The 26522-nt window shown below is 34.4% G+C and overlaps 1 protein-coding gene across 1 annotated transcript in view; it reads right to left on the bottom strand.

Moving 5' to 3' along the window:
• LOC308337760 (ubiquitin carboxyl-terminal hydrolase 9X-like) overlaps positions 1-26522 on the bottom strand; it is a 155407-nt gene that overhangs the window by 58777 nt on the left and 70108 nt on the right. Inside the window, exons 14-24 of the mRNA XM_080795942.1 lie at positions 24599-24732; positions 20551-20638; positions 18235-18577; positions 17162-17257; positions 16466-16677; positions 14983-15223; positions 14308-14457; positions 13393-13513; positions 4121-4251; positions 3665-3943; positions 415-540 (exon numbers count right to left, since the gene is read on the bottom strand). Coding sequence (XP_080652068.1) covers positions 415-540; positions 3665-3943; positions 4121-4251; positions 13393-13513; positions 14308-14457; positions 14983-15223; positions 16466-16677; positions 17162-17257; positions 18235-18577; positions 20551-20638; positions 24599-24732 — 1921 coding nt within the window. The remainder of the gene's footprint in view (positions 1-414; positions 541-3664; positions 3944-4120; positions 4252-13392; positions 13514-14307; positions 14458-14982; positions 15224-16465; positions 16678-17161; positions 17258-18234; positions 18578-20550; positions 20639-24598; positions 24733-26522) is intronic.

Here is a 26522-nt window from a genome sequence, read left to right as displayed (position 1 = left end):
CATTTTGCAAAATTTAAGAAATAGAGAACTACTCTATAATTACAAAAGCAGAGAAGTGGTTGCTTATAGCCAGGAGCAGAAAACTTCTGGGATTGATAAAATGTTGTTTTCTTGACTGTACCACTACTTTAAACTCACCATAAGTTTTATTTTGACCTAGTTCATGCAATATAAATCACATCTCAAATAGCCTGTTTAAAAAGTACTTTCATAGATAACATTAATAGCAGAATTTTATGAAACTTAAGCTGAATAAAATAGAGGCTTACGGTCTCAGAATATCTGGTCCTAGATTGTGAGAATCTTCATTTATTTATGAATAAGTAGATACTGTATCAAGAATAACAACAACAACAACAACAAATAACAAAAAATAAACCAACCCAGACTCTGGGCTTTCAGTTTGATACTAACCTCATCAGATATTTGCTGGGCAAGACGTATGGATACATTTCTAAGCATGCACTCAGATGATGGGTTTGGAATAATCTGAAGGGCATTTTGTAGCACCACTGCTTGATCATGAGTAACTTGGTTAATCTGTAAAAGTTAACATTTTTATTTGGAAGTAAAAATCATAAGCACATTTTCAAAAATTTTTGCATAATACAAGTTTAACCCTCTGGTCCTCATCCATCACCACTCTCTTTAGGATGTAATCCTTCTACATATGCACTGTACGATTTATGGTGTTCTGCAGAAAAAGCATTTCACATTGCCAACACTGTAAACTTCTCTTAGATACCTTCCGGAGTGACAATATTCTATTGCAAAGTCCACTTTCAGATGAATTTTTTTTTAATTAACATGGAATGTATTATTGCCCCAGGGGTACAGGTCTGTGAATCATCAGGCTTAAACAATTACAGCACATACCCTCACCAATGTCCATCACCCAACCACCCTATTCCTTCTTCCCCCAACCTCCCATAACCCCTTGTTTGTTTCCTGACATTAAGAGTCTCTTATGGTTTGTCTCCCTCCCTGGTCCCATCTTGTTCAGATGAATTTAATATTGTTTCCACAACTCAGTTCACTTTCAACCGGAGAAGATAAATGACACACCTTCGAACGTGTTTCCAGGTAAATTCTTTCCCCAGCCCTCCTGGCTATTCCTGTCATGATATCATTGAGAAAAATGAGGTACCAAATAAATACACCTTTAATTTCTTATCCTATAATCTTTAAATTTACAACTCAATTCCTTCCCTTTCAGTCTTTTTTTTTTTTTTTTTTTTTAGTTTGACAGGCAGAGATCACAAGTAGGCAGAGAGGAACGTAGAGAGAGAGGTGGAAGCAGGCTCCCTGCTGAGCAGAGCGCTGGATGCGGGGCTCAATCTCAGGACCCTGGGATCATGACCTGAGCCAAAGGCAGAGGCTTTAACCCAATGAGCCACCCAGATGAGCACCCTTTCAGTCTTTAAGATGTTCCTCATTTTATTCAAAGGTACTTGTGCTATGTGTGCTCTATAATGTTTCTCCTCCCAACATGCTAAAATTTCTACATCATCTTCACCCCATTCTATCTACTTCTCTTTCACAATGAAGTTTTATTAAGAAATATTTTTAGGGGCACCTGGTTGGATCAGCTGGTTAAGTGATTTTGGCTTAATTCATGATTGTAAGGTCAAGAGCCTCACTGGGCTCTGTGCTGGGCATGAAGCCTGCCTGAGATTCTCTCTCCCTCTCCCTCTGCCTCTTCCCAACTCCTGCTTGCTCTCTCTTACAAAAAAATCTACATATATATTTTTAAAAAGAGGTATTTTAAGAAATTCAAGGGTTGGGGCGCCTGGGTGGCTCAGTGGGTTGGGCCTCTGCCTTCGGCTCAGGTCATGATCTCAGGCTCCTGGGATCAAGTCCCACATCTGGCTCTCTGCTCAGCAGGGACCCAGCTTCCCCCGTCTCTCCCTGTCTGCCTCTCTGCCTGCTTGTGATCGCTCTCTGTCTAATAAATAAATAAATCTTAAAAAAAAAAAAAAAAAAGAAATTCAAGGGTTTGTGAAGTTGTTCCTACACAAAGGTGGCCAAAGCAGAATGACTAGGTAAAATACTTACGGTCTCTAACCTCAAACCAGATCCCGCTTACATTTGTACTTAATGTATTATTTATTGTATATACATATTAATTACTTAAGTAAATGCTTGGAAGCCTAATTGCCTAGTGCTACTAAAATGAAATTTCAAATGAAAACCCAAAGTAGTGGAAAGTACAGTTTTAGAGTCAGCCTGCCTCTTCACAGAGTTGAACTTTCAGGTCATTTTATTATGAGGCCAAAATAGTTCATCTCTTTAGATCTTGATTTTCACTTACAAAATAAGTAGTAAGAGTAGTCCATGAATATGTGTGGATTTTTAAGTAAGAGTAACCCACAAATATGTCTAATATTGATGATTAAATGATACAATATGGTGACCAGCACAGAAGAATTTGACATATTTGACCATTAAGAATGCACAACACACAATTTAAACATTAAACCTGGAAGTGAAAATGGAGCATTGTAATTTTCTTTTTAAAATCTGCAGGGGTGCCTGAGTGTGCTCAGTCAGTTAAGTGTCTGACTTCAGCTCAGATCATGATCCCGGAGTTCTGGGATCCAGCTCTGCATCAGATTCCCTGCTCAGCAGGGAGTCTGTTTCTCCCTTTTCCCTTCACCCCACTTGTGCTCGCTATCTCTCATTCTTGCTCTATCTCAAATAAATAAATATTAAAATTTGCTGTACAAAACTACATTTTTCTTTTTTTTTTTTATTTTTTATTTTTTTTTATTTATTTTTTTTTCAAAACTACATTTTTCTTTTAACCTTCTTAGTAGAAAATTGCAAAATTATACAAAAGAGAGAAGGAAAAAAAAGTACAGAAGAATATAAATTACCCCAAAGAACCCATTATCTAGCTTTTATAATTATCAATAAAATGTGAGATTTTTTCACTCCATCTTCAGCTAACACAGTCTGACCATATCTCCCCAGAATTACATTAGAGAAAAATCAGAGACATTGTATTTTATTCAAAATACCTCAGCATAGGACTCTTCTTTGAAACAAACCCACAATACAATTATCCTACCTAAAGTAATTAATGGTAATTCTAAATGTTGAATGTCCAGTCCAATCATTATTCAAATTTCTGAGATGAAAAACCAACCTGTTTCTAAAAAAAATCTATATCCTTAAAGCATTTTATCTCTAGTGAGTAACTTAATAAAACTAAATAAAATAAACTAAAATTTAGTGTGAAGTGAATGATACATTTAACCCTTGCATCAATCTCAGTATATTCTGAGAATATTCAGCGATGTTCATTAGGAGGATACCATGGCCGAGTAAAGTTTTTGTCATTTATGGTGGTTATATTTGTCATAGTGGGAGAAGAGATGGGCAATACACCAATTAAATCTTTTCTTTTTATAACCATCTGCCTCTATTCATCTTTCAGGTATCAGTTAATAAAAGGTTCAGATGAGTTTCTGACACTTAAACAACTGACACTCAAACTGACTTAGGGAACAGGCACCCTATGAGATCAGTGTAATCACTGTTTACATTTCAATACAAATGTAACCGAACTTAAATTCTCTACTTAAGAATCACTAAGTAGTTTAAACTTTAAAAATTATATGTCAACCATAAACCTTATTAATGATTTAAAAATTTTTATTACCAGTGTTATGGGATCTGCACCTTCTACAACTGGCTGACAAGCTTCTGCTACAGCTCGAACATGGCCATAGCCTACGGCAGTTAACAACAGTTTGGCTATCTTAAGACCATTGAGGTAAGCACCCCTTCGAGTTTCTGTGTCCGTATTTGGCAGGAAGTTATTTCTTGTTAACATACTCAGTACAAGAGGTAAGCCACCACTTTTCAAGAAGTGAAATTGAAAGTCAGAGGAATCATCCGCCAAAGGTGCACCAGCAGGCATTAACAAGGCATAAACAACCTGGAAAAAAAGAAAAGGAAAGGGGGCTGTATCGAAAGATGTTAAAATTTCTTTTTATAACTTTTATTTCCTTTATCATCAATACTAAATAATTCTTAAATAAGATTACATTCTTACTCATATTTTTCATATTACCATATGATGTAAAAATTAGTTTTGAAAAAGAATAAAATGAACCTCTGTTAGGTATAGCACTTGGGAGGCAGAAGGACCAAAGAAAAGTGATTCAAGAGCCGGTCCAAGGTTATTTTCTCCAAGTTTTGCATGATCCAAACAAATAGCTCTTAATTTTTCTACTGTTGCACTATCTGCAAAGAAAACACAGTTACAGTAAAATGTAAATTATATATTACTATTTTACATTTAATACACTTAAGAGTATTAATTACAGAACATCATCAATAGATATCCATTAAGCTGAGTTCTAAGATCAACTCTTAAACTATAACCAGACCTCGACTTGATCAACTAAGGTTCTTTAACAGTCAACCTAAAACATGAAGGTAACAGTCTGCTATCCAGAGACCTCGAATCAACTATTCTTCCTTCCCCATTAGAGACAGAAAAAACCCACAAAAACCCAAAACTGCACAACATTGAGAAGTAGTTCTTCTGGAACATAAACATAAACAAGCTCCTACCACCAAGTTCTCAATTATTTGCCCTCTATGATGAACCATTTGTTTTTGGCTTTTAAAAAACTGAGGTACCATTTAAAAGAAACAACTTTCCTAATATATATCTAACAATAAAAGAGCTATGCATTTTCCTTTTTTTTTAATAAAGATTTTATTTATTTATTTGACAGAGAGAGAAATCACAAGTAGGCAGAGCAGTAGGCGGGGGGGGGGGAAGCAGGCTCCCTGCTGAGCAGAGAGCCCGATGTGGGGCTCGATCCCAGGACCCTGAGATCATGACCTGAGCTGAAGGCAGAGGCTTAACCTGCTGAGCCACCCACTCGCCTCTGCATTTTCCTTTTGTACAAAGATGTGAGATTTACAAAAAATGAAGAGCTATAACTAAAAAGATAATCTCTGAAAAGAAAACATAGCAGTAAATCTTCATAATCTTAGATTACACAATAATTTCTTACCTATGATGCTAAAAGCAAACGTGACAAGAGGAGAAACAGTTTAACTGGACTACATCAATATTAATCTTTTGTGTATAAAAGTAAACTTCTAGGAAAAAAAAAGAAGGGGCGCCTGGGTGGTTCAGTTGGTTGAGCAGCTGCCTTCGGATTGGGTCATGATCCTGGAGCCCCAGGACTGAGCCCTAGGTCAGGCTTGAGCAGAGGGCCTCCTCCTTCCCTTGCCCCTTACCATGCTTGTGTTCTCTCTCAAATAAATAAAATCTTTTTAAAGAAGGGGAAAAAAAGTAAAAGAAAATGTACAAGATAGGAAGGAATATCTGTAGTTGTTTATCTGATAAAGGATTTATACCTGAATGTATTGTAACATTTAAAATTAAAAAAAAAAAAAAGAAACTTCAAAAGTAAGCAAAGTACCGTTAACATTTAAAATTCAATTAAAAAAACAAAACAAAACAAAAATTTCAAAAATAAGCAAAGGATATAACAGACATTTCTCCAAAGATACAAAAATGGCTGGTAAGCCCATGAAGAAACACTTTAACACTATTAGTCATCAAGGAAATGCAAACGAAAAACCTTAGTTAAAATGATCCTCTACCACAATTAGCATGACATTAATTCCAAAACACTAATAGGTATCAATGAAAAATGGAAAAACTCAGCCCCTTATACTTTACTTGTGGGACTAGGAACGCTGCTGTCAATGTGGAAAACAATTTGACATTTCCCCAATATTGTTAAACATGGAGTTACTAAGTCATCCAGCATGTATGTATCAAAAAGCCTCAATGGACTTACTAAATCATCCAGCAGGTATGTATCCCCTGGTATGTATCCAAAAAGCCCCATAAAACTGTTCAAAACAAAAAATGTTCACAGCAGCATTATTCATAATATTGGAAACAATGTAAGTGTCTACTAGCTGATGAATGGAAGACAAAACTCTGATTTACAATACAGCAAAATATACATTCAGCCTTAAAAAGTAATTCAATTCTGATAATACTGTAACACGGATGAATATATCCTCATGCTAAGTGAAATAAGCCAGTCAGATAAAGACAAATACTGTATGAATCAACTTATATGGGGTTATCTGGAGAAGTCAGACTCAAAAGAAAGAAAGTAGAATGTGGTTACCAGTGGCTGGAAAGAGGAGGTTATTATGTAAGACAATGTTCTTGTGCTTAAGAAACACTGAGATATTCAGGTAAAAAGGTACAGGTGTGTGTAACTTTTTCTCAGGGAGTTAGAAAATTATTATATAAATAATGATACAGCAAATATGCCAAAATGTTAACCATTACTGAACACGGAAGAGTATTGGAAGTTCTTTTTTTCTTTAAAGATTTTATTTATCTATTTGAGAGAGATGGTGAGAGAGTAAACAAGAACAGTGGGGAGAGACCTGACGTGGGGCTGGATCCCAGGACCCTGAGACCATGACCTAAAGCCAAAGGCAGGCACTTAACCAACTGAACCATCTAGATGCCCCTGGAAGTGCTTTATATTATTCTACGTAGCTTTAAAATTATTGCAATATAAAGAGTGGGTTTGGGGCGCCTGGGTAGCTCAGTGGGTTAAAGCCTCTGCCTTTGGCTCAGGTCATGATCCCAGGGTCCTGGGATCGAGCTCCGCATCGGGCTCTCTGCTCAGCGGGGAGCCTGCTTCACTCTCTCTCTCTCTCTGCCTGCCTCTCTGCCTGCTTGTGATCTCTGTCTGTCAAATAAATAAATAAAATCTTAAAAAAAAAAAAGCGTGGGTTTTATAACAGGACAAAAAAGATTAAAAAAAATTATTTTAATGGAAAACACGACAAAGCTTTTTTGCTTGACTGCCGCCATCATAGGTAGTGGCAAGCACACTCCTGGTGGCTAAAGCTGAAATTAGGCCTGATGATGTGAAGGAGAAGGTATATAAACTGGCCCAGAAGAGTCTGGCTCCCTCACAAATTGGTGTGATTCTGAGAGATATCCATAGTGCTGCACAAGCACATTTTGTAAAATGTAAAATGTAAAAACCCAAGTTCAAAGGACTTGCTTTTGATCTTCCCAAGGATCTCCACAATTTGATTGCTGTTCAAAAGTGTTGTGAGAGGAACAGAAAGATAAGGATGCTAAATTCTGAATCTTTTTTTTTTTTTTAAAGATTTTATTTATTTGTCAGAGATAGAAAAAGAAAGCACAAACAGGGAGTGGCAGAGGGAGAAGCAGACTCCCTGCTGAGCAGGGAGCCTGATGTGGGGCTTGATCCCAGGACTCTCAGATTATGACCTGAAGATGATGTTTAATCAACTAAGCCAACCAGGCACCGCAATTCTGATTCTTACTGAGAGCTGCTGAAATCACCAGTTGGCTCAATATTTTAAGGCCAAATGAGTCCCATAACCAGGGTAGAGACTGTGGATGACTTATATTTCCAGTTATGGTATAAAATGAATAATTACTGGAATAAAAGGTACTCCATAAGGAATATATACATAATCAAGGGGACTGAAATAATGGGACTGAAATATGACGACAGATGGTAGGTACTTTCTACCTACCATAAGGACAGTGTATGTTTAGTTGTTGAATCACTGTATTATATGCCTGAAACTAAGGAAACACTGTGTATCAACTATGTATCAGATAAAATAAAGTTTAAAAAATAGAAGAGGGGTGCCTGGGTGGCTCAGTGGGTTAAGCCTCTGCCTTCAGCTCAGGTCATGATCTCAGGGTCCTGGGACCAAGTCCTGCATGGGGCTCTCTGCTCAGCAGGGAGCCTGCTTCCCCTCTCCCCACACCCCCCTGCCTGCCTCTCTGCCTACTTGTGATCTCTCTCTCTGTCAAATAAATAAATAAAATCTTCTTAAAAAAATAGAAGAAAAAATTAAAAGTAAACAACTATTCCTAGTCTTACAGTGCCTCAATCCTCAATAGGTTCCAGTACCTTGTACGTCTACTTTTTGGAAGTCTTTTCCATTTCAGAGCTTTAGTTCTAATCAAATGCCTTACCTCAAAGCTATCTAGGTAGTAATTCCTTTTTTCATGTCTAGAACATGTAATATATATCCAAAACAGGATCTAATATACAAAGTTACCAGCTTAAGTTTTATGTGGAACAACAGCCTGGACTCAAGAAACTGAAAGGTAGGTTTACTAGAGTAGAGTATACAGCAAAGGGTGGTAACACAGACAAGTGACTGGTTCATTACAGGATTAATCAAATAAGCACACATATCAAAGGCAATGTCAAACAAGGTTTTTCACTCAGGTAAGTAAGTCTAAAATACTGAGAAGGAAAAAGCATAAGGCAGGCTGTAGATTAGACTGCAACTGGAGATACTGCTCTGGCTTCATATGTATAAGAACATATAATTTCTACTCTTGTTTACTTCGAGGAGATAGGAACAGCAATGCAAGGAACAGCAATGGATACTTTGCATCGAATCTTAGGTTCTGAATACCATTTAACACTACAAGATACTTCAGGTAAATGGCTGACTCTAGAACTGGAGCAAGAAAATAACTTCATTTGCTGGCTAAGATATAAATGCCATTTAACTCTTCTGAGGTCATTAAACCATGACTGAGTGCAGCAGCCTCAGAAATGTATCCAGAGAAAATAAATATATATATATTTTTAAGATTTTATTTATTTATTTGACAGACAGAGATCACAAGTAGGCAGAGAGGCAGGCAGAGAGAGAGGAGGAAGCAGGCTCCCTGCAGAGCAGAGAGCCCAACGCTGGGCTCGATCCCAGGACCCTGGGATCATGACCTGAGCCGAAGGCAGAGGCTTTAACCCACTGAGCCACCCAGGCGCCCTGAAAATAAATATTTTTAACAAGAAAAACTCCTTAGGAATTGAGAGGATTAGAAACAATGTAACAGTCAACTAAAAAACAAGGCACTGGAAATAGTGGTAATAAGAGGCATAAGGAGACAAAGAACTCTGTGCATGTAACTAATGCTACCCAGTTATACTTCGAATACATTTTATTATTTATATTTCACCACAATAACAAAACAATAAAAGCAATGAATTTTGAGTATTTTTTGCTTAGCCCATGATGAGCTGATAGATATTAATGTGGCTCAGTAGTTGTTTAGGCTAAATCAATGTCAACTTTTCACGGAGTACAGTAGGAGTAATATTCTGCAAGGCACCTGGGTGGCTCAGTTAACCATTTGCCTCCAGCTCAGGTCATGATCCCAGGGTCCTGGGATAAGCCTGGTGCCTGGTGCCTGGCTTCTTGCTACCTGCTCAGCAGGGAGTAGGCATCTTCTTCTGCCTCTCCCCCTGCTCATGCTTACTCTCTCTCTCAAAAAAAAAAAAAAATCATCTGCACAAAAGAACTATAGATGAAAGCATTTTCAAAGAATATGAGAAAACATTAATTTAGTGCAATCTGGTGGAATGTGTTTACAACTCACTGTAGTAATGTTATGTCGGGAACACAAAAAGACTTAAGAGGAAAGATTTACATAGTTTTTGAAAATGTGTTATGTTTAAAGCCCTTGGGCATTCGTTCATTCACTGTATTATTCATCAGCAAGTACTCTGTGGAAAACATGTGAATTTATCATGCATTATTAAAGCAGCAGTGCCAGTAGTAAACCATTCATTTTTATGGATTTAACATCAATTTTATGACTTTATGTTGGAAGTAGAACCTGGGTATCTTCACTTGCCCCACTACATGACAGTTCAATGTCTTCACAGTAATAAAGCTCAACTCTGATTTTTAAAGCACATGGTTGAGAACAAAACTACTTTTGAACAAGAAAGTTTCTCTATTGTAACCAAACACTGTAAAGTTTAGAAATGTAGCTTTTGCTACAGACTTGATGTTAATAAATTTAACTTATAATCATAAGGTACAACAGTGCTTTAAATGAAAAACAGCACAGTGAAGTAATTTAGTTGCCAATATTGTTTAAATCACAAGTAATATCAAGGACTACATATTTCCCACTGCTATCATAGTTATTACAACAGGCAAAATATGCATTTCTATACAAACTGTAAAGAAAATTTTAGAGTCAGAGTTGGAAAATATGCCTGCTATAAATTTGTAGCAATTTTCAAACACTGATATAAGTGTAAAGAAAATCTCCTAAAATACATTTAACTGTGCAAGTGAAGAGCTTCCACCTAGCTTTTAAATTTCAAAAAGATTAATCTCCAATGTACTAACATACTAAGTATTAAAAGATACTGAAAAAAGGATGAAGAGAATTCAATGAATTCTTCTGATGCACTGGTCATGAAATGATAACCAGTAGTACCTGTTTGTGGAAAAACCACATCAAAGATAAAATATATCAAATTTATCTCTTACAGATCAGCAATAACAAATACTTGCAACTATTTTGAGGATAAGAAACACAAACTTTGAGCCCATTTAGAAAAAAATCATACCCCCCACCAAAAATTCCATTATTCTCACAAGCAGACCAGTATTTTAAAAAACTGCACTCAAATTATTTTTAGAGTTAGAATTTTGCTAATAAAAAGTTTGTGGGCGTGGGGGAAGCCTAGGTGGCTTGTCAGTTAAGCCATCTGCTTTCAGCTCAGGTCATGATCTCAAGGTCCTAGGATTAAGCCCCACATCAGGCTCCCTGCTCAGTGGGAAGCCTGCCTCTCCTTCTGCTTGGGCGCGCACTCTCTGGCATACAAATACATAAAAATCTGGAAAAAAAAAAAGTTGTAGAAATTTATTTTCTCTCTCCTTACATAAGTTCCTACATAATACTTTTCATTATGTCTCTTGGCATGCAAATGCAAAAATATTATCTGGCCAATTAAAGTCAAATTTTCCAATCTCTTTGCTAAAGACATTACTGGAAAAACTGGTGAAAACTTGAAAAGAAGTGAAACTTGAATGGGATCAGTTAGATCGCAGAAATATGTTCAATGTTAATTTTTGATTGAGATGGTATACAGGTGAATGCCATCATTTGAATGCCAACATGATTGTTGTGGGATACAATAAAAACATCAAATCAATAAATCACTCTGATATGGTTATGAAGAAAATATTCTATGTGTTGTACTACCCACTTTTCTGAACTTTGCAATTACCTCAGTAATAAATAACAAATACAGGGTTTTGTCAGACATGAGATTTTGTAGAACATATAGCAAAAAACATTGTAAAATGTTCATAAAATAAAAACAGAACTCAATGAAGTAACAGCAAAGAGAGATCACAAAAATGTTACAAACTAAAAGAAATTCAACTGAAGATACAACTAATTTTTTAAAAAAGATTTTATTTATTTGAGAGAGACAGTGATAGACACAGCAAGAGAGAGCACAAGTCAGGTGGAGGGAGAAGCAGGCTCCTGTTGAGCAGGGAGCCTGATGTCGGGCTTGATCTTAGCATTGGGGGATCACAACCTTAGTCAATGGCCGGGCTTGATCCTAGCACTGGGGGATCACAACCTTAGTCAATGGCTGATGCTTAACTGACTGAGCTACCCAGGAGCCCCACAAGTAATTTTTTTAAAAGAGCTTTTCTCTTTAAGATTTTACTTTTTAAAAATTTGATACAGAGAGGGAGCACAAGCATGGGCAGCTGGAGAGGTAGAAGACGACTCCCTGCTAAGCAGAAAGCCCAATGTGGGGCTCAATCCCAGGACCCTGAGGATCATGACCTGAGCCGAAGGCAGATACTTATTAACTGGACTAAGACACTCCACAAATAATTTTAAAAAGGAAAACTAAAATAAAGTAAGTGAGAGGCAAAACTGTTAAGTAAGATAAACTTAGCCACATTCTACACAAATATACAACAACACATTCTAAACCAAAGCAAAACAAAATCTTCAAAAGCACAAATAAAGCCACAAAGGAAAAAAGGAAAAATTAACCTTTTCACCAATAAAGTCCACTGAACACTCATCAACAAAAGATATACATCCATATCCTCCCCAAGGCACTTCATCATAAGATTTCAGAACTCAAGGGAAACAAAACAAAACAAAACAAAGCAAAACAAACAAATAAACAAACAAACAAAAACCCCAGCCTTTCCAAACATATAAACAGCTCAATCTTCCTACCAAACAACATATAGTTATGGAACTATAATGGAACAAACATTCAATCTTCAACTGTATGCTCAAACTAATGCATGTAAAAAACAAGAACAAAACGAAAAAATATATATTCTTTTGAGCGAGATTTTAGTTGTATTCAGATGAACAATCTTAAAAAAAAAAAAGTGCTTCCCTTTAAGTACCCTTTATTAGGAGGATGTGCTTTCAGCAAAATGAGAACTAACCCAACCAAGAAACATCACAAAAGAACAGGGTAGGATCCACCAAAAGAAAGGCTATTCAAAGAGGTCCCAGAACGGTAATTGTATCAAAGAAAAAAAAAATCACACTAAAGGAAAAGGAGGAAACACACAAGAAAGTAAGACACAACATGTGACTATGTGGAAAATTGTTTTAAAAATTAGAGGAATGTGAGAAACTTAGCAACATATGTCACAGAAAACAAAGTGAATGTAAGGGGTGAATTTAAAAATCTAGAATAAACAAGTGTGAACAACCTAGGAAATGAAAATATTTTCATGTAGTGTTGAGTCACTGTGCGGTATACTTGAAACTCAAGTAACACTATATTTAACTATTTTGGAATTAAAGTAGAAATTAAAAAAAAATAGAAAATATTTTAACAGTCTTTTTAAAATGTTAGTAACATATGTTATTAAGCCTAATATATACATGTTTTGGTTTTTAAAAAATTATTTTTATTAACATATAATGTATGATTTGCCCCAGAGGTACATGTCTGTGACTCATCAGGGTTACACACTTCACAGCACTCACCATAGCACATACCCTCCCCAATGTCCATATCCTAACCACCCTATCCTCCCCAACCCCCAGCATACATGTTTAGTTTTGAAAATGTAAATGGTTTATATAGATTTAAACAAAAGTGTAAGATGACCAAAAAAGGAGAGAGTAAGAGATATATTTCTGCCTAAAAAAGTATACAATATCCAAATGACATAAAAATGATATGAACGTATTATTTAGAAATAATTTGGTATATGTTAATAACAGAAGTTAAATGCTGAAAACGGTTTTCTTTGAAACTACGTAGCACAGGGAGGATGAGGCAGCAGTTCACTGTTCTTCAGTGTAGCCTATCAAGAATCCTGACTTTCTAAATTGTGTGCATTAGTCTACTATTCTAATTTAAAAATTAAATGCTGGGGCACCTGGGTGGCTCCCCACTAATTGAGCCAGCCCCTCTTATGCTAAATATTCTTTCTATCTCATTTACTTGTCAACATCCAAGGGGAAGAGGGCTGGCGGTGGGTGGGTGGGGGGAAGTCAGACAATTTTCTTACCTGGGGGCATAAGTTTCATAAGTATTCTTGCTCCATCCCTAAGAGGTGGCATATTCAGACTGCTACCTAAATCTGCAATTTGCCAAAGGAAAGATATGTATCTGGGATGCAGTGACATTATCTGGAATACAGAAAACAAAAAAGATTTCTCTATAACTAAGTTTAAGAGGTTTTTGTTACTTAAAATTAATCTATTCACTAACCCCAAATAAGCTTTCTATCACATCTGCATTTTTACTACCTGAAATTATGTGCCTTCTCCATCCTTTCATTTTCAAAAATCCACTGATCCCCTATGATACAAGCTTAATAATTTATTATGTTTTCCAAGCTATGCTGAGTAATTTCTTTGCACCAGTTGTTCTATTGTTTTGTAAACTGTAAGTTTCATATGGCACTCAGACATTTTATACAAAAAGGACTTCACCCCTTGAGGGGTAAAGACTGCTGATAAATCTCTAATCTTATTGTTAAAGGGACTCAAATCCCTCTAACACTGAAGGAGCTGGTGTTACTGCAGCTGTGACAATTCTTAAGAGGTGGAGGGATGAGAAAACATGAAGAAATTAAGCAGTTATTCTTTTTGTATGAAAAATACTAAGAATTAGAGAAAAACAGCAGATTATATATTTCTTTAAAAACAGCCCCCCCCCCCAAAGGACTTCTAGTAGAATTTCCTTCAGGTATATGTTATAGTTCAACTGTAACAGGTTCTATCTAAACTTAATACTGTATCTATGGAGAAACTGTATTTTAAATTAAAAAATCCATCCAGAAGTTAATACTCACTACATATATATATTCGACATTTGCCACCTCTATTACTTGTAAACTGCTTATAAAAAGAACCATTTTATACATTTCTTTGTATCTGCAGAGGAAAGTGTAATGCTTCACATATAGTAGTTAACTTACCACCCCAGGCAAACAGTTTTCCACTTCTGGATTGGGACCATCACTGTAGTGATTACAATGGTTGCCAGGTGATCCAGGTGAAGAATCAGAAGAACTATCAGGGCTTGACGGCATATTGGAACTTACTTGTGTAAGTTTAGCGGTAATTACCTAAAAATGAGAAAATGTATTAGTAGCAAAGACAAAATACTTCCACAAAATACAGAAATTTGATATATAAAAGGCTAAAAAATATATTATGGTTTAATCTTAGAAATATTTAAAAAGTAATGTTAAAAAAAAAAAACCATTTGGTAGTTTATTTTCTGCACTATACAAGTATGATGATACCTATCTTTTTCAGGGTTATAACCCAAAAACTTAATGGAGAAAACTGAGTATAAGTCTCATTAAACATTTGCTGAATGAATAAAAAACAGCATAAATGTTTAATTCTTTGGGAGTATTTTTTTTAAGATTTTATTTATTTATTTGATAGAGATCACAAGTAGGCAGAGAGACATGCAGAGAGAGAGAGGAAGGGAAGCAGGCTCCTCGCCGAGCAGAGAGCCTGACGTGGGGCTCAATCCCAGGATCCTGGGATCATGACCCGAGCAGAAGGCAGAGACTTTAACTCACTGAGCCACCCCGGCACCTCCCTCTTTGGGAGTATCTGAAAATTTTGTATGTACTTACTGATTTATCTTTTAAGTTTAATTGTCCTATTAGCTTTCTGTCATCTTCAGAATCCATTAGCTCACCACCCACAAAGAGTTCAATTTTTGTATGGGCTGCATTTGCTTTAATACGGTTGAGAATACATCTTCGTACCGAACCAACTGTATCGTTTGTATGAGACCATACGTCCAGGTCATCAACCTGTCTGCCATGGTTTGGAAATCGAACTATAAGAGAGAGGTGTTTACCACGGAATGCTCTAAAAAAAAAAAATATATATATATATATATATATATATGTGTGTGTGTGTGTGTGTGTGTGTGTGTAAACATATATTAAAAAAAAAAAAGTACAGTCATATTCAGCAGCCTACCATCAACATGAAGCTGGGACAACTATTCTCTTATTATGAGGAAGATAGTTAAATTTACTTTTTTTAGACTATTAAAAATACCTTTCTGTTTCTGTAAGTTACGAACATTAGTTAATTTTGGAAATATAATATGGTTATATTCCACTGTGGTTAATCTTTGTTTCTATGGCTGCAGAACCAGAGATTTCCACTTTATGCTAAGTAGTAATAGACATCAGTTAATTTAAAGCTACAAAAGTTTAATACACTAAGAGTATTTTCAAAGGTAGAAGGGATACACTTCAAAATATCAACAGAAATGTTAAAATGCACATTTCCTTAAACATTCACAAAAATTCTTAAAAACAGTCACTCAGAAATACTTATCTTACAATGCTCTCTTCTCACAGATAAGATCCAAAACAAAAATATTCAATAAGCATTTTATATTATTCATAATAATGATCACAATTAAAAAAAAATCTGATAGTACTTACTCTATAAACTTCTCCTAAATCTAAAAATGCCATTTGAACTATTTTTAAATAATTCAGCTTGCTGTCTACTTAATTTACGATTATCTGATTCATAGTGCATAATATTGAATTCATTTATAATTATACTAATAAATAATTTAGCAAATTATTTATTTTATAGTAGTTCCCAAATCAAAAGAAAATTTAACAAAGACCATTTCAAGACTTTCTTATTCATATCTCTTAAATAAATAGCTTTTAAGAATTTTATTTTTACTAGTGTGAATGAGTATCATTAAAATAAAAATACATAGTAGCTATAAAATATCATTCCCACTTAGTAGATGGTAACAGCTTGGAACCAAATCAAACAATACAGGAAGGGAGGTAGGAAGAAAAGAAAGTAAACAAAGTAAAGAGAAGAAAAAAAAAAGAAAAATTGTACTTAATAACTGATAATGTCTAAATAAAATATAAATCAAAATTTTCTACTCAAAAGAAAAATATATCTATGAGAATGCAAAAAACGTTTTTAAAAGACAGGACACAGAAATCCAGAATGAAAATTTCTTTACTGCCCTTTTAACCTATAAAAGTCATCTGTTTCCTAATTAATTGGCTAGGAAAACAATAAATGACTGCAAATTAACTAGTGGATCAATTTCTTACAAACCTTGACATAGGTAGAATTGTTCTTTCCTCATGATAATCGCTGTCACATTCATTTATATATTCCCTTAAAACAGTTAATACTCGAACCATTCGAATGGCTTCCTGTCTTGCACAATTAATATTGTCTTCATCACCATCCAAAACACACAATGTATCATATGAGGCTTTCAAACGATCAAAGCAAGATTGGATGAAGTCTTCATGGATAACCACCTATAAATAATAGGCCCAAGAAAGAGAGTTGAAGTTGCTCAAAAACAAATATGGCAGTCAGTAGTCTGAAAAAGTGAAATAAAATTTCAACTTGTATGTAACTATCAGCTCTATATTTATAAACTGTACATAACATAATACACAGAAGGAAGGTGATAACAAGAAAATAAGAAATTAAACAATGCTATTATTAAAAACAACAACAAGGAAAAAATGTTTGGGACCTAATGTCCAATAAGTCAAACTTCTGGCTATGTCAACATAAAAAATAATGTTATTCAATATAACACTAACCACCTAAGGGTAATTACCAAATCAACATTCTTTCAGTTAGTATTTTTAAGGGACAAATTTGGATTAAAGTCTTAAATATTTTCACAAGAGTTAAAAAATCAATTTCTAGTTATAAGTTTAAAAAGCTTCTTCTGAACACTAGAGCACTTCTGACCTAGCTGAAGAAGTTTTTATGCAGTTGAAACCTCACCTGATTGACCTGTAACCTGGGGCCAAGGTTTGTATATATCTCTTTAAGGAGATCTATGGCTCTGTTGGCAATGTCATCATTACTCTGAATCACAACCTAGATCCAAAAATTTGAACATTAGTAACATTCAAGAACTATTTTAATTTGGCACTTAAAATGAAGCAACATAAAATTACACCTGAAAATAAACAACTAAAATATCTAAAATGTAGGTGTTCTGAGTAGAGAAATTTGATTAAAAATGAAAAGGATAAAATAAAATTCAATCAATGTTATTTAACTCTGCAACTGGTAGACAAGCTGTGAGATTTTCAAGGAGCAATTCAACTAGTATTATGTAATTTTTTTATTAGAGGTTACTGATTTTTAACAAAATTTGAAAATTGGTGACTTTAATGAAAAATGACAGAAAATCTTAACCAATAGTTTGCAAAAAATACAAAGAACAAAAACTTAATACAACAAAAATATAGTAAAAGTTGAAATATATAACTTAAAACAGGTTAGATTTAAGATGGCAGCATGATTTATTTATACTACCAAAATGGCAATGTTAGTCTTAAATAGAATACAGTTAAACTATTCTCTCCCAGATAGTTAAACACATAAAAAATTAAACAGTGTCAATAAAGGTATTAACTCAAAATTCCTCCCAAATAAAAGTCTTCTCTTCTATCCATTATTCATTTTGCAGTAAACATACAGTAACTCCTAAGAGCTAATCAAAGTAAAAGAGACAGTAACTTTCACGAGGGGTGGATAAAAAATGTGTGGGTAGACAATGAATGGTATACTCATATGCATCTGAAAAGATTCTGGGTTAAGTCAAACAAGAACACCAGTGGTAGATGGTAAAAGAAAAAATGGAGGAGAAAAAGCCCAAGTCACTGGCAAACAGAAGTGATATAGTAAGAAGCTGAAGATGAACCATTTCTTCCCCCAGATTTCCTATGACAAGCATCAAAGCAGGTGATAAATACAAATATCTTACAGGCAAAATTATGATTTAAGTATATTTAAAAGACGACCTCAGGTGAAATGTCTGCAAACAAGAGTTCCTACTTCTCACTTACCCTCCAAAGGTAGTCTAATCCTATTAGTTCCAAATCATCCATCATATAGGCTCTTCTTTTTGCTACTAGTTTCCCTTCACGACAATTGACTGCTTTGAAGAATCGTTCAAAACATTTCATTCCATTTTCAGTTAAAAGGGAGGGATCAAGCTGAAGCACATTGCTTTCAAAGAAGTCCTTATTAATATCAGGATCTAAGTCTGGTTCATCCCCCATTAACTTGGAATACCACTTAAAACAGGATTCACGATCACAAAGGTAAACTGCATTCTCTGCTAAGCATTTCCATATTTGCTTTGCCTGAGGAGCACAGAGCCACAGTTGGCCATCCTTCAATAAAAATCTTGGAAAAATTTAAAAAATCAGTAATTAGATCTACGCAATCTCCAAACATAATTTCTTCCAATATATGCATGAAGTTACATTTATCACAATTAAAATTTTCTTACAGCTTAAAGAGCTATTCTTTCAAAAGAACTTATAGATAGCAGCAAAAAAATAAACTCATCTACTTAACAAGCATAACACATGTCAGCTATGTGACTTCACCTAAATATTAAAAATTTCTTCCTTGTTCTCTACAAGATCAGCTTTTGAAGCCAGATATTGATTTAGTTTCCTAAACTTATATGGCTTCACCAGAAAATTGTGTACTACACTAAATAACTTTCAGAGGTAAGTCAATGTTATTTAAGCTCATTTCTATGTTAATAATCATTAGTACAATATTCAGTGATGTTCTCCAGAGCTTTTAATTTTGCCACTATTAAAGTCATTAAGTCATTATAAAGTGAAATTACGATGGTTCTGGTTTAAGTAGTCTCTTTCTTCAGATTCTAGTTTCCTCTAGCTAGAAGTTGCTCAACCTACTGTTTACTATTTCTGTGAATAACTGAAAGAAAACAGAAGCTAGTTTTGCATTTAATTCTTACTTAACAAATCATAGAGACTTCATGTCCAACAGAGTATGATGTATTTATTTAATGTCTGTGAGTTTCTTATTTTGGGTATTAACTATATGTTCTCCAACATCTCCTTAATTATGTTTGTGTATAAAGAGCCTATTAGCTTTTAAACCTATCTAATCCTTCACACCTTCATATGTAACTGAACAACAAAAGGCCCAGGAAAATAAAACACAAAAAATGCATTACTGTTTGCAGTGAAATGCAAAACTTTTCAAACTAAGACTTCCAGTAACTTTGGCAACTTTGGCAGTAACTTTACTGGTGCCATAGAAACACAGATTTTATTGTTAACTTATTAACAGAGTAGATAAATTCCAAACCATTTTTCTCTTCCAATAGACCAAGAGATACAATATATACCCATCATATATACAATATATACCCATCAACAACAATAGCCCTTTAAGGGGCCCTTTAAGGAAATGTCATAAAATTTGGTAACTAGAATTTTTCACAAATTCAAATGACATAAACACTAATACTGGAGAAGATGAGATCAATTCAACATATTACAAAATTGTTAAATGTAGTCATTGATTAATTATATAACATACTACATGTCAGTATAAATATTTCTCCTTAAATTATTATATGGTTCAGTAACAGAAATACAATATATACAACATAGTAAGAAGAGAAAATTCCCCCAAATTAGTATCTGAAAATAATAAATAGAACAGATTTTATGAAAAAAAGCCTCAGTATTTTTTTCTGACAATATTTTTGATTCAAATATGCTTTTTTTGCTAGGATCTGGTAATTGCACTCCTAAGAAATCTCTCATTATTTAAGCTACATATACATATCCACATACACATGTCATTAAACGCTAAATATACTGACCAATTCAGCCTAACACAAATTTAGTTTTGTTTTTTTAAAAGATGGGCAACTTTTCCTCAACCACCTCTGAATGTTATTTTAGATTAAGTTTTGTTTGCCACTGTTAGGATAAACAAAGCACCCAAAGCACACCAAAACCCCATTCCTTACTGTCATGAGAGCCTTAACGAAAATGTAGTTCCCTAGAGCTGTTTTTGTCTTATATTTCAAAGTATGAGAACATACAATGATCAATTTTTATTTCTAACATAAATATAAACTATATTCTAAAATTTAAAATGTGCTGTCTTCAAAAAAAGACAAAAGTTAAAGCTTAGCAAATAATTTGAAAGTATTTAAAAATGAACATGTAGGAAATGTTACTTAAGTTTTGGCAATGCTTTTTATGTGGGAAAGTATTCATCTGCAGGGTGGAATGGCCACGTTAAGTATAGGTATAATGAATATTAACACTGCTTTTTTATCCGTGCCTTAAAGAGAATAGCACTAGTTGCTTAAAACCAACCTAAGGAAGTTAAGCCGTTCTTGGACTTCTTGAACATGACTGTATCTACTTCCATGCCTCACAGTTTGTGGGTCATAGTCTTCATGGTCTGCAAATTAATAAAAATTATGCATAATACACATGTATATCCACATCACTGTTAACTTTTACTAAAAGAATTTATGAAGTCAATAATCACTTATCAGGCAACCTATAATAGTGGTATTGACATATATCCAATTTTCCCCACAAAATTAACATTTTACATAGCCAAAAGGAAAATAAAATTCACTGACGTGCAATCACAAAATAATTTTCAGCATAACTCTCTTCCATTCTTCACATACTGAAGCATTTTGTGAATAAAGTTTATGATTTTTCTCTTTCATTTCTCCCCATTAATATTAAAACTTTTCTTATAGGGAAAGAATTTTAGAGTAAAAGTATCACTAAAGGCACTCATAAAAAATTAGGGTGACTAAGGCACTATTATAGTTGATAAAGTTATCAGAGTACTCCAACACCAGAGTACCAATGTCTCTAATAATAGCCTCAGATATTAAAATCTTACCATCCCAGTATGATTACAAAAACAAATATAAGCAGGTCTAGTCTCAGTGGGAAATCCTATTTTTAAAACACAGAATTAGTACATTTGATTTCCTTTATTAACATCATATATGCTAGGTGAAAAATCTTCAGAGTCAGTGAAAAAGCAAAGGAAAAAATTAGAAAGTCCATTTGTCCTAGAAATATTATGTATGCTATTTTGTGTGTATGTGAGATGTTTTATTCAAAAAGTAAGAAGTCAATTCAGACTTATAAAAACCTTTTCTTAAAAAAAATTTTTCCCAAGTCCGTTTATTCAGTAATAGGTAACAGAACATCATAGAAGAATTACAATGCTTGGATAAAGCCCTCTGCCTGGAATCAAGCTGGTATGCAGGACCGAAGATGGGGCAATTAAATGCCTCCATCAAGCATGGTCAACCACTCAGAAATCAGACATTTATTTCAAAATTTTGAAGCAAGGTACAAAGGATTTAGAAATTATACAATTCCTTTTTGATAGTAAGTACTGATAAGTGTGTTATATGTCTTTTAGAACTTGATTGTGTCAATAATGGTACTGAAGAATTCTAATACTTTTAAAATTGTTAAAGGCAAACCAAGTTTTCCAAATTTTCCACATCAGAAAAACTGCAATTGGATGTAAAACTGTGACTTGCTATAAAGATGAGTAATACAGAATATTTAGTAATATTTAGCAATGTTGTGTCAATTTCAGTAAAGAAAGGAGACCCACATATAATGACTGTTTTGTACTTTCCTTATGAGTAAGCATCTGTCAGTGATTTTTTAGCACTTCTTGAGAGACATGAACTGATCAAACCTCAAGCTTCCAAAATTCTAGAAAATTTTCTCCCACTGCATGTTCAGAGCACTGAACTTGTACTATGAGACTAAACTGTGGACTACCACTTTTCTGCTTTTTATATATTAAATACTTCTGTCTAAAAATTAAAAATGTGTGTGTTTACTTGGCTGGATCAATTGGTGAGAGAAGAGGACAGCTGTATGTAACTTTCTTTTCTGAGATAATGTTTTCAAAGCACTAAAAAATAATATAAGGAACTATTTTTTACCCAGATACATATAACTACTTACATTTTGTCCATGTGTTTTATCAGGATTTTCCATATATACACACACATATATATATGAATGTATTTTATCAGTTTTGTTAACCATTTGGATACTAGTTACTTTACTCCTTAAAACTGTGTTTACAAATAACAAAGACATAAATCACAGTATACTTAGCTGATTTTAAGATTAATAAAAGAGTATTATGTGATCCACAGCCTACATTTAAATTTCATCCCAATAACATCCAATCCCAATAATATTCTTTACGCTTTTCTTTTTTTCTCCAGTCCAGAATCAAATTTAGGATCATATATTGCATGAGATTATTTCCTTAAAGTTTCTTTAGTTCTTTTTCATGTTTCATATCTTGATAGACCATTTTAAAGAAAAAAAAAAAAAAAGCTTCTTGGGGTGCCTGGGGGGCTTAGTTAAGTCTTTGCATTTGGCTCAGGTCAAGTCCCACCCACCCACATGGAGCTTCTTGCTCAACAGGGAGTCTGCTTCTCTCACTGCCTGCGGCTCCCCCTGCTTGTGCTCTCCCTCTCTCTCTGACAAAAAAATAAAATTTATTTTATTTTAAAGAAATACAGAATAAAAGAAAGAATAAAAAAACTACTTGTCCGATGCTACTTAATTTGGATTCATGTTACCTCTAGTTACATTCCAGTTATATATTTTTGACAAAAAATACCACAAAAGAGATAATAATTTGTAGAATGATATCCTCATACTCTGTCATTATCCTGGTCCTCATCAAAATTTAACTCACCAGTTTTTTTCATCTGTTATTTTCTCCTAGATTTTTAGCTGACATTCTCAATTTATTTTCTTATATCACTATGGACTCAAGCACTATATACCGAAAAGGCTATGATCCATAGCAGCATTATTTTTTTTAAAAGATTTTATTTATTTATTTAACAGAGAAAGACACAGCAAGAGGGAACAGAAGCACGGGGGAGTTGGAGAGGGAGAAGCAGACTTCCTGCAGAGAAGGGAACCCTACTGTGGGGCTCGATCCCAGGACCTGGGATCATGATCTGAGCCAAAGGCAGATACTTAACAAATGAGCCACCCAGGCACTCCCACAGTGTGATTATTTTGATGATCCAAGTATTACAGACTGACATAGTGAGCAATAACTTCTTTATCTTTTTGATATGCCAATATACTTCTTTATAAACACTTTATGACATTATCATGTTCAAGTCTCATCTTGTACTTTCCTACTGTAGGTCTCCAAAGAGTTATTAGCTCAATAAAATGAGTAATACTAGGGAAAAATACTTTTTAATTTACACTTGGGTGCCTGGGTCACTCAGTGGTTGGGCATCTGCCTTTGGTTTGGGTCATGGTCCCAGAGTCCTGAGACAGAGCCCCACATAGAGCTCCCTGCTCTGTGGGGATTTTTACAAGCACCTATTACTCAACCAAACCATCACACAATATACACCTCAACCATCTAAGGCACAAGCACAAGCAAAGAGCCCATCACTACAGTCAAATAATGAGTATTAAAAATATCCACATTTTTAATATGTAACTCGATTCTATTCATCCTTACACAGCACATTAACAGAGTAGTGGTTTCAGCTACACGTTATGCTCAATCCAGTTTTCAAATGGAGAGCAGAAAACTTTTCTTTTCCATACTTAAATATACAAAATTGGGCCTACAAGGCAGCTGGGTTTTTGTCTGTTTGTCTACAAATCTGGTGTAATACAAAGGAGGTACAGATATCGGAAGAATGCTTTGTATTCCAGCACACATACATTCAAGTAAACCTTTTGATAAGGACACATAATACTGGAACTGATCTTTAAAGCACCAAGAAGAGAGTCCTCATATGGCAAATATTAAAAAGGTTTTATGCTGAAACCAGAGGAAAGTTTATCTCAACATATTTAAACAATTTCATAATCTTAGAACCAATGAGAGCATATGTCATTTATCTTGTAAATTGCTAATAATTTGTTTTGAACAATGGAACATGTTAAATATTTTTTTATTAAAAACAACTGTAATGTATTATTCCAAAACAAAGTTGGTCAAAATTAACAAAGGGATTATTAATCAAGTTTTCTTGAAAAGCAGTGTGGCAAGTGAATGCAAAAATTTAAATTAAGTTCAGAAATACCCAAAAGAATAGCAACTAATGTGGCAATAGCAGACAGAGCTCCGAGATGTGGAAAGATAAGCATTTAGTAACATGCCCTGAAAAGCTGACCTAAAGTTTAGTTGGTGTAAATTTTGGGATGCTGAGTAGATTTATAAGAGTATTTCACTTCCATCTTCTGATCCATGTAAAAACAAATATATTTTCATTTCTGAGGTAATTAACACTGAGGATAAAACAAAAACCAAAGAAGGGAAACCTATGCTGATTCCCAACAGTTAATTTTAGTTTACAATACATACCTCTAGCATACAGTCGAATCCTATTCATGTAAGTTGCAAGGTTTTCTGCCACCAAAGTAACTAAGGCATGATTGTGCTGAAGCTGGTTGATTAAATCATGACGATAAAATACATGGGGACTTCGCTGAGTTTGACTAAAACGAGAAGAACTTAACAGTATAATTAGGCAATGAACACTGTTGTAACTAAGAATTTACAGAGACTATGCCAGCTGCTAATTCAGATATTTAAAATGTTTTATTTTCATAATAAAAACTGGGTCAATATCTTCCTTTAAAGACCAAAGTATCAAGCAATTTAAATAATCACAATCTCAAAACATATTTATTCTAACAGTCTCATCTTCCATGAAAATCACCAATCAGTATTCTCCAACTTCAACCATGATATTAATCTTACATAAATATCAAAGCACAGGCACAAATTTGCATGAGCAAGTGTATTAGCCCTTAAAAGTTCATTCTGTAACACTGAATTTGCAACCACATGCACAAATTTGCATGAGCAAGTATATTAGCCCTTAAAAGTTCATTCTGTAACACTGAATTTGCAACCACTTTTGCCCTTGGATACAAACCCTTTGTTTTGCCATTTTCAATGGAACCAACCAATGCTCACATCATTATTAATCCACTGGTGATTAAATCATCTGCCGCTGAAGACTATGTAATACTGCATAAATAAATAAGCAACCAAAAAATGGGTCTGTCTGATAAAAGACATGTATGTCCTTTATAAAAAAAAAATTGTATCTATAGATTATTTCACGATTTTCTAAAGTATTTATGCCCACAAAGGTTCCTTATTTCATGTAATTTTTCCAGCATTGGGAGGAAAAAAAATCAAAATCCAACTTGAAAAATTAAAGCATAAAAGTGGGATTCTATAAAGACTTCTGGGCAGCTCAGTTGGTTAAGCATCTAATTCTTGACTTCAGCTCAGGTCATATCTCATGGTCATGAGATCAAGCCCTACATCAAGCTCTGGTCTGGGTGAGGAGCCTGTTCCAGATGATCTCTCTGTCTACCCCCACTAGTTCTACCCCATCCTGCCTACTTGTTCACTCTCTCAAAACAGTAAGGAAAAAAAAAAAGGCATCCTGTAATTCAGTTTGAACAGGAATCCTGTTGGCACACACATTTATATCCACCTAGAACTGTAAAAAATTTTGGCAATCATGCAACTGTCTTACAAGAAAACGGCTTTTTCTTCTTCTTTTTTTAAAAAGATTTTATTTATTTGACTGACAGAGATCACAAGTAGGCAGAGAGGCAGAGAGAGAGAGAGAGAGAGAGGAAGGGAAGCAGGCTCCCTGCTGAGCAGAAAGCCCGATGCAGGGCTCGATCCCAGAACCCTGGGATCATGACCTGAGCCAAAGGCAGAGGCTTTAACCCACTGAGCCACCGAGGTGCCCCAAGAAAACTGCTTGTAAATGGTTAGAGAATCTATGATTATTGCAGGTTAGACAAAAACTAGGGCTCACTATCAGGAATCTTATCTGCACTGTAAACCCTGTTGCATTACTCCTAAGATTTATCATGTTATTTTTTCTTTATGTGTCATCAGTTCCAAATTGATTACAAGAAAGTAAATTATTTCCATAACCATTTAGCATCAAGGCCAAACACATAAAATTTGCTCTTTAAGAAAAATCTAAATAAAATAAACATAGTAAAAAGTATCTTTAAATAAAAACTTTTCATAAATTAATTCTTATCTTGAAACACATAAAAAGGGTAAAAGAAACTCAAGAGTGGGATAAATACAACCCATGCCATAATGTCTGGTGTATCAGCCAGAAGTCCAAGACAATTTTGAACATACAGCCCAAGTCAGGATCTTTTGATTCTGATATTAAATTACTATTTTAACATTTGCTTTAATTGGTACACTGTTTTCACCATACTGTATACATAAAAATTAG

The sequence above is a fragment of the Martes martes genome, assembly GCF_963455335.1.
Source record: "Martes martes genome assembly, chromosome: Y".
Lineage (NCBI taxonomy): Eukaryota > Metazoa > Chordata > Mammalia > Carnivora > Mustelidae > Martes > Martes martes.
Note: the sequence above shows the minus strand (reverse complement) of the source record. Positions and strands in the feature narration are given on the sequence as shown.